The 8,621-nt window shown below is 60.5% G+C and overlaps 1 protein-coding gene across 1 annotated transcript; it reads right to left on the bottom strand.

Annotated features, from left to right (window-relative positions):
* Nucleotides 1-1,106: 1,106 nt before the first annotated feature.
* PRDM13 (PR/SET domain 13) lies at nucleotides 1,107-8,052 on the bottom strand. The gene is made up of 4 exons (XM_068677848.1): nucleotides 7,698-8,052; nucleotides 6,079-6,210; nucleotides 5,862-5,982; nucleotides 1,107-3,250 (listed from the first exon to the last, which is right to left on the bottom strand). Exons 1-4 carry the CDS (start codon nucleotides 7,836-7,838, stop codon nucleotides 1,752-1,754), a joined length of 1,893 nt encoding a protein of 630 aa, XP_068533949.1. The 5' UTR covers nucleotides 7,839-8,052; the 3' UTR covers nucleotides 1,107-1,751.
* Between the last annotated feature and the right edge of the window lie 569 nt (nucleotides 8,053-8,621).

Consider the following 8,621-nt stretch of genomic DNA (forward strand, 5'->3'; position numbering starts at 1 on the left):
ATTCGAGTAGGTGGGTATTTAGTACAATAGTTCAGGGAAATAAAATAAAATAAAATAAAATAAAATAAAATAAAATAAAATAAAATAAAATAAAATAAAATAAAATAAAATAAAATAAAATAAAATAAAATAAAATAAAATAAAATAAAATAAAATAAAACCACCTAAATCCTCCAGTTTTGTAATCTAATTCAAGCCTTTATAGGAAATCCAAGCCTGGCATTCGAAATTCCATTTCCTATTAGTGTCAGGCATGTCTGGCTTTCAGTGGGCAAAAGGCAGGTCCGTTCGTATCCGAGTTTCTCTCGGATGCTGGAAGCAATTTGTGTTTTGCTTTGCAGCTCCTCAACCCAGGCTGAAAGGGGACCTGTTCCCGGGAACCCTGACCCCCCAACTCAATGGGAATGGTTCATCTTACCATCTGACAGGGGTCGTGGGCTCCCCAAAATCACAATTCATGGGGCTCTCCCATCTCCTGGGACGCCCCCGAGGTCAAAATCCCCCGGAAAGCAGCAGCCGGACCGGGGTGGCAGAGCTGCGTGGCTGCCCCGCCACGCTCGGCAGCGCCTCAGTGTTTTGTGTGGGGACCTGGGGGACTTTCTAGGGGAATTAGGTTATTTTTCCGAGGTTTTTTTTTTTTTTTTTTTTCAGTTGAAAGTACTTCAGGATTTCCATTCCAAAGGAAGCACGGGTGGTGTTTCCCTCAGACGGTTGCACTAACAGCGGTCCTGACAGGGAGCGCTTGCAGCAGGAGCAGGTTTGCAGAACACGAAAAAATAAAGCAAAACCCAGCCTCTCACATCCAGGCACGGGCCCTGCTCAGAAACTAATGTTTTTTAAAAGTCGTGGGCATACGGATTGGGTTTTGTTTGCTCGTTTGTTTTCCCGAGCGAGAGGAGGAAAACACAGAGAAAATACTCAGGGAGTATGAAATACAGCTTTAAATACAGCTCTTTAAAGCGTAATCCAAAGGCACTGCACAGAGCAGGATCTGAGCACTACGTGGAAAACCGAGCTCTTGCTGACAGCACCCAGCGAACCACTAGGCAAACGGTAGTTTGTCAGTAACTTTATTTTTTTTAAAAAAATCGCATGACAAACTGGAACCAAGACCAAAATACTGTATCCACTGTACATCATTCATTAGAAAACAAACATACACCACATTTGTATTCTACCAAACAGCGAGTGTGTTTCCTTTAAAATGATATAGTGCGTGCTTTTAGGCTCATGCTTTTCAATATTTATTTTACATTTGTTGATCAAATATTATCTGTTATAAATAATTGCAACTCGATCAAATGGTGCACCTGGTTGTTACCGCATCCGAACCTCCTCAGGGCTTTTTTTTTTTTTTCTCCTCTTTTCCGAAAAGCTGTCGGCATCGCTTTATTAGGACCCGAGGAAACACCTCCGGGGTGTCCAACAAAGCGTGGGATGCCAGAGGTGGTCTCAGCCGAGGCTGGCGCGGAGCCCCCCAGCTCGGGCCGCTGTGAGAGAGGAGAGCACATAGCAAAGAGTCGCTTCCAGAAGGCACAGGTTCCTCCACACGCCATACGAGCAAACGAGGGGCGCCGCCCGGGCCCCACTCCCGGCCCCGGGGCGGTGTCCGACGGCACGGGACGGGACGGGTCGGGCGCTCCCCGTCGCTGCCCCGCCGCCACCGGGGGGCTCGGGGCCCGTCTCCCCCCGCCCTCCCCGGGACTCCCTCCCCCGGGACGGCCCCGCGGGGGCCGGGGGCTCAGCGGGGCTCACTGCTGCCGGTGCCCGCCGCCGCTCTCGGGGTCGCTCTGGTCGTCGGTGAAGCAGACGTCGACGTCGCTGTCGTTGTCAGTCTTTTGCTCCGGCTCGGGGTGCGCGTAGCCAGAGTCACTCTTGTCCTCGGCCGCCTTGCCGAGGCTCTGCCCCGGGTGCCGGGACTTGACGTGCCGCTCGAGGTCGCGGCGCCGCACCAGCACCTTGCCGCAGTACTCGCAGCGGTAGGGAGTGTTGCCCTCGGCGTGCAGGCGGATGTGCTTGTTGAGGTTGCTGGGGTCCCCGAAGGGCCGCAGGCACACCTTGCACTTGAGCGGCTTGTAGCCCGTGTGAGTCCGCATGTGGATCTTGAGCCCGTACTTGCGGGAGTACAGCTTGCCGCAGTACAGGCACAGGTGCCCGCTTTTGGGCTTGCCGACGGCGCCCCCCGCCGCGCCCCCCGGCAGCGCCTCCAGCCGCCCTCGCCCCTTCTCGGCCGCCAGCTCGGAGAGCTGCTGCGTGTGCATGGCGATCTCCCGGTCGATGCCGGCCAGCGAGCCCAGATCGGCGGCGTGCAGCCCGGCCGCCGGCCCCCCGAAGTACGACACGGCCTCGGGGTACTTGAGCAGCCCGCCGAGGTGCAGCTTGAGCGGGTAGTAGGGCGCGGCGGCTCCGTACAGCAGCTCCCCGTTGTAGACGGTCAGCGGCATCACCGGCAGCCCGCACTCGCCCGCGTACGCCTTCAGCCCCTCGAAGGGCGGCGGCAGGGCGAAGCGCTCCAGCGCTCCTCCGGGCAGCGCCGGGTAGCGGCCGGGGGGCAGAGCCGCGGCGCCGGGCAGCCCCCGCTCCACCTGCCGGAAAGCCGACGCCTCCTCCAGCGGCGACAGCAGCGGCAGGGCCCGCAGCCCCCCGCCGCCGCACGGCAGCCCCACGGCCGCCCCCACCGAGGCTGCCGGGGGAGGCCCGGCCTCGCACTTGGGCGGCGCCTCGACGGCGGCGCGCCCCGCCTTCAGCCCCCCCAGCAGCTTGGAGAAGCCCAGGGCGGCGGCGGCGGCGGCGGCCCCCCGCGCCTCGTCCCGCAGCGGCCCGGCGGGGCGGAAAGCCGAGCGGGCCCCGGGGCACAGCGCCAGCCCCGGCCCCCCCCCCAGCCCCGGCAGCGGGCCCGGGCCGCGGGCGGCGCCCAGGCTCATGTCCAGGGCGCGCTCCTGCTCCTCCTTGCCCGCCCCCCGACGGGGCGGCCCCGGCTTGGCCGGAGGCGGCGGGGAGGCGGCGGCCTCCCGCTTGAGGGCCTCCCGCGGGCCGCAGCCGGGGGGAGCCGGGCCCCGGGGGGCCGCGGCCGGCAGCTCGGCGGCCGCCTTGGCGGAGAGGCCGAAGGAGGCGGCGGCGGGCCGGCCGTGGTCGTGGTGGAGGAAGGGGCGGCCGTGGCTCAGCGCGCAGTGGAAGTGGACGTGGGCCTTGAGGCTGTTGGGGTACTTGAAGGTCCTCCAGCAGTACCAGCAGATGTACCGCTCCTCCCCTGCGGAGGCAAGCGGAGCGGACCGTCAGCGGCACCCCGCACCCCGCAACCCCGCACCCCGCAACCCCGCAACCCCCTCCCCGCAAGGCCCCGGCCCCGGCCCCGGCCCGGGGGGAGCAGCTGCTGCCGCGGGTCGTCTGTCGGGGGGCCCATCTGTTGGCGTTTGCACAAGAGGTAGCGTATGTCAGGGAGTCGGCTGCGCCGAACAAAGGCCAACGTAATGATCGTGAGCCCCTCATTAGGCGCCGAGACAATATCCGATATGGATGGGCCATATGTAATCGTTCCCTTGCGGAGGACAATGCCCTTTGTGCCCTCCGCACTGCGCCTTCTCCCAGGCGGAACCGAGCTCGGTGGCCGCGGCCGGGCCCGGTGCCGGGGAGCCGCGGGTCCCGTCCGGCACCGAGCTGCCCGGGGAGCGGCACCGGGGGCGGCCGGGGGCTCGCTGCGGGGCCGGGTGCCTCGCTCGCTGCCCCTCGGCTGTCGTTTCTTCCTGCCGTTTCTAGCTTCGGTCCTTTCTTTCTGTCGTTTCTTTCTTCCTTTTCCTTTTCCTTCTTTCTTTCTTCCTTTTTCCTTTCCTTCTTTCTTTCTTTCTGACATTCTTTTTGACATCTTTCTTTCTTTCTTTCTTTCTTTCTTTCTTTCTTTCTCTCTCTCTCTCTTTCTCTCTTTCTCTCTTTCTCTCCCTCCCTCCCTCCCTTCCTTCCTTCCTTCCATCTCTCTCTCCCCACCTTTCTCTTTCCCCTTTTCTCCTTCTCCCACTTCTCTATTCCCCTCTACATCTATTTTCCCCTCTCTGTCCCTCTCCCTCCCTCATCCCAGTCCCTAAACCACCCAAGCACACATTCCCAACGCCACCTCGGTCCCTAAAATCTGTTGCCCGCCTCGCGTGTCACCACCTGGTGCTCGCCCCTGCACCAACCCGACGGACGGGAGGACAGACGCCGAACCAGACCGAGGGACAGCTCCGGACCCGAGAGCTTCACGGGGTCCCCGGGCGAGCACCGAGGGGTGCAGCGGGGCTCGGGCACGGCCACCGGGGGGTCCTGGGGACAGGCAGGGACAGCCCGGATTGACACCGGGTGTTTTGTCGCCGGTGTCCTCGCTGCTCCGTGCCGTAGGCAGCCTGCAGGTAGCGGGGGGCTGAGGTGGGCTCAGGCCGGGCGGGGAGAAAGCTGCAGCTGGAGGCTGAGCCGCGACACCGATGCCGCTGCCTCGGCGCTACGAAGAGGGAGACGGCCCCGGAGAGACCCCTGGCTGTGCGCGTCCGTCCGCTGTCCCCGGCCCAGGGCAGGAAAAATGCAAGCAAACGAAAAAAAATAAAAATAAAAAAATAATAATAAAAAAGAAAATAATAATAATAAAAATAATTAAAAAAAAAAACTTTGTCGTTGTGTTAAAATCAATTCTAACACGTTTGTTCAAGATTTCAAGTGGTTTTGATTTTGTTGTTTTAAAAAAAAAATAATCGGACTTTCTTCCCCTCGGTTTCTTCCAGCGTGCCGTCCTTCCAGATGTGTTTGGGCATTTCCATGCACCTGTTCCGAGCCGTGCTGCTTGCTCTGGAGCCGGCGTGGCCGCAGACCGGGGCCGGTGTGCAATTTATTGGTGCCTGGCCGCCAGCAGGACGATGCCTCCCGCAGGGTGCCCCTGGCAAGTCTGAGCTTCGCTGCCCTCGTTCCCACGAGCCCCGCTGCGACCCTCCTCAGCCCCAGGGCTCTCGACAGAGGGAGCAGAGCCGTGGCCACGAGTTTCTTCTCCATCTCCGGCCCCAGCACAAGGAGGGGTGTGGGCTCTTGCGCATCGCAGGTGTCCCACGGGAAGCCAGCTGGCCCTGCCCGGAGCTTCAGCTCCCTCTCAGGTGCCCTCCGGGCCGGATCCCGATGACCCCCGCAGAGCTCAGCCGGGGGCGAGGTGGGCTCAGCCCCTCGCCGGCTCTGACGGGACGGCCCCGGCTCCTCGCCCCATCGGGGCTCGGGGATGAGCAGCGGAGGCCCCCGGTGCCCACCGCCGGGCGAGCCCAGCAGACGAGCATCGAAGTTTTTCGTCTTCTTTCCCCCCTTTTCATCTGTCGCCGCGTTATCGTTTCTTTAACATGGTAAAGGCGAGGGCGTAATTCCAGCTGGGAAGCAGCTCGCGGATCGAAACAGGCGAGCCGAGACGGATGTCCTCCAGCCCGATATCCTCGGGCGTGTTTATTTGAGTTTAATTTGATGCCGACTTTATTTTTACCCTAATTGACTCAGGCTGACCATTACCCGTTTTCACCTGCCTGTGTGGCTCTGCCCACGTTATAAGCTGGGGATGCGTGTCTGAAGCTCTGACCGAGGAACCCACGAGGGCAAAGCGGAATTTTCAAAACCCACAAAAACAATTCTCCGTCCCGCACAACACCGCTGGCGTTGCCTGATAAAATTCCGTTTGTCAACCAAAAGATCATTAAATTGGGCCGATGCCGGACCGGCTCAAGGGACGGGGACCCTTCCATACGCTACCACGTCCAAACTTCGCCCTTTAAAAGAACCGGGCGGCTCCTTGTTTTAACGGGTGGCAGGCACACGGGGCTGAAAACGCGGCGGATGGGGGGGACCCGGTGTCGCGACAGCAGTACCTTTCTCGTCGTGTGTCGGGGTGGCCGTGACGGGGATGTCGAACCACTGAGCCAGGGGGTTGGAGTACCAGACGGTGAGCTCCTCTCCCGGCTGGACATCGCGCAGAGCCCGGTAGAAAATCTGGGGGGGAGAAAGGACACTTCTTCAGGAGCCTTGAGAGGGGACGCGGGGGGGAGAGAGAGGTGCCAGGCCGGCCCGGAGCCGCGAGCGGGGTACCTGTCCTCCTGGCAGATCCGAAATAGCCTCCAGTGTCTGCTCTTGGGCGTTTCGGGCAGCCCGGATTAACCCTATCCACTCCAGAGCTGAGCTCCCGGCTTCATCCACTAACTCCCCTCTCACCATCCGCACCTGGAAGACAGGCGGCACCGCTGTCATTTCCACGCAAGGCGAGGAGAAAAGAAAGCAAAAAAATAAAAAATAAAAATAAAAGCTGCCCGAGCCCCTGCCCGGCCGGCCTGTCCCCTCCACCCGGGGGCTGCCCCCGTCGGGGGACACCGATTTTCCACCGCTTCTCCCCCCCCGTGCTCGCCCACCCGTGGGCAGCGCCTTGCTGGAGACCAGGGGAACACCCCAAAGCACCTTGCCGCTGCGTTAAGTGCCCGCTAAGGCGGTGGTAGCCGAATTTTTGGAAGGGCTTGTGCGGCCCCGGGTCGGTTGCGAAATGCACGGCTCGTCGGGAGCCGGAGCCCGGAGGGGAAAGGGGCGAGGGGAGAGGATCCTGCTTAGCTACGAAGTCCCTGCAGACCCATACTTCATAATCTGCTTACCCATACAAAGAGAAAATGAAGTGCCCATTCGCTGAATGACCGTGCAATAAAAGTCATTGGAACAAAGCGGTCTAAAGCGAGAAACCGAGGGAGCCAGATGAGAAATAAATTTGAGTGGGCTGCAGAGCGTTTAAAAACAATTAAAGGGCATTAAAGATCCGAGCGGAACGTGCGAGCCGCGGCTGCCCGGGGGGTGGAAGAGGGGCTCGGCTGGCCGCTGGCCCCCGCAGCCCCCTGGACGCCTGCTGGACGGGGCGAGCGTCCTCCAAAGCCTCCTCCTCGCTCCTTCGGACGTGGCCCGACCCCGGAGCCGGGGGGGTGGCCGGTGTCACCCCCTTCTGCCCTGGATGCGAGGGTTATCGGGGAGCAGCGCCCGCAGGAGGGGGGCACAGAGCCCAGCCTGGAAATAAATCCATCCGTCTGCCGCTCGGGCACGAACCGGGGAGGGGATGCGACAGCCCCGACAGCCGCTGCCGCCGGGGCTCCGGGAGCAAACCGTGACAAATCCTGGCCCGTGCGGCTGGCGGGGCGGCGGGGGGGCCGTCCCCGGCAGGTTGTCCCCGCGGGGAGGGATGGGGACAGTGCCCCGGAGACAGGAGCCCCCCGGGGCGGGGGCGGCAGGGGGCTGCGAGGGGCGCGGCGGCGAGAGCAGCGCCCTCGGGCACCGGGCACCGGGAACCAGGAACCAAGAATCGGGCACCGCGAACCGGGCACCGGGCACCGGGCACCGGGCACCGGGCAGCGGGCACCGGGCAGCGGGCACTGGCGGCCCCCGAGAGTCCCCCCAAGTCGCTGTCCAAGGCTTGGGGGTGCGCTCCTCCGGGAGAGCCAGCCGGGCTAAAGGGGCCCCGGCGACGGAGAGCAGGGGAGAGGCTTTTGGTGGCTCGCCAAAGCGGCAAGGAGAAATCTCGGGCCACTCTTGGAAGGCTCCCTGTCTCGTCCTGGCTCACTCTGGCAAGGGAGGATCGAAGAGGGAGGGGGACAGGCAGCCTCTTCTCCCAAGCCGGCTTCCCCTGAGTCAACGGAAAAGCAAGGTCCAGCGCTGCAGCGGAGACCGTAGGAAAATACCTTTTTTTTGGGTCCTGGCTCCCTGCGGTCTGACAGGTACTTGCCCAGTTTGAAGATGCCCGGCACGGGACCCAGGCGCAGCCCGGCGGGGATGCAGCTCTCCGCGCTCACGCTGATGGCCGGAGCCCTGCTCGTTTGCATCGCTGCCTCTGGGTGCGAGCGGTCGGGAACCCAAACTACTTATGGGGGCCGGAGTGCCAGAGCCAGGCGGCGAGGAGGATGAGCACAGGCGTATCTCCGCCCGCAGAGTGACGCGGCCGGGCGCGCACGGCGGCTTTTCAATGGGCGCAGGAGGGGTACCCGTGGCAGGGGATGCTCTGGGGCGCAGAGTTTGGTGAGAGAGTTGGGCTCCTCGAGCAGCTGCAGAGTCCCATCCGAGAGGGTCACATGGAGCCTTTCCCTAACCCTCCTGCATAATCAAGCGCTGTGAATGGCCGGCAAACAATGGGCCAGGCGACCTTCCCATTCCTAAAAATCCAATTTGTCAAGGGCAAAGAAAAGGCGCTGGTGAATCAAAGGTCTGGAGGGACCATTAATCCTCAGCATGGGGTATTGTCCCCGAGACAGTTACGATATTTTAAGTGACAAATCCACTGTATAATTTCTCCATAAATTTTGCTTCCTTTTATTGTTCCTCGACAAACCAGTTTTGGAAAATAAGTGACTATTTTAAGTCTACTTGGCTGAGCCTTTTGAGGTTTAATATACTTCAAAGATTTTTAATTCTCTTCCCTTGGCTTTATTGTAAAGGAGATTAAACAAAGAGATGGGGAATGTTTTGAGGACTTGTTAACTTCTATTGATTCCTGGCGTGTGCCATACAGAAATTGGGCAGGTACTTGATGGGAAAACACCAGAAAATACCTACACTTTTTTTTTTTTTTTTTTTTTTTTTTTTTAGGATCGACCATATTACCATTTCAG

Source organism: Anas acuta, chromosome 3 (assembly GCF_963932015.1).
Source record: "Anas acuta chromosome 3, bAnaAcu1.1, whole genome shotgun sequence".
In the NCBI taxonomy this organism is placed as follows: domain Eukaryota; kingdom Metazoa; phylum Chordata; class Aves; order Anseriformes; family Anatidae; genus Anas; species Anas acuta.

Coding starts and splice junctions, on each gene's coding strand:
- PRDM13 (XM_068677848.1), bottom strand. CDS start 7,838: ATGCAAACGAGCAGGGCTCCGGCCATCAGCGTGAGCGCGGAGAGCTGC. Junction 6,211..7,697: donor AGCCAGGACCCAAAAAAAAG/GTATTTTCCTAC, acceptor CCTGTCTTCCAG/GTGCGGATGGTGAGAGGGGA. Junction 3,251..5,861: donor CCCGACACACGACGAGAAAG/GTACTGCTGTCG, acceptor TTGCCTCCGCAG/GGGAGGAGCGGTACATCTGC.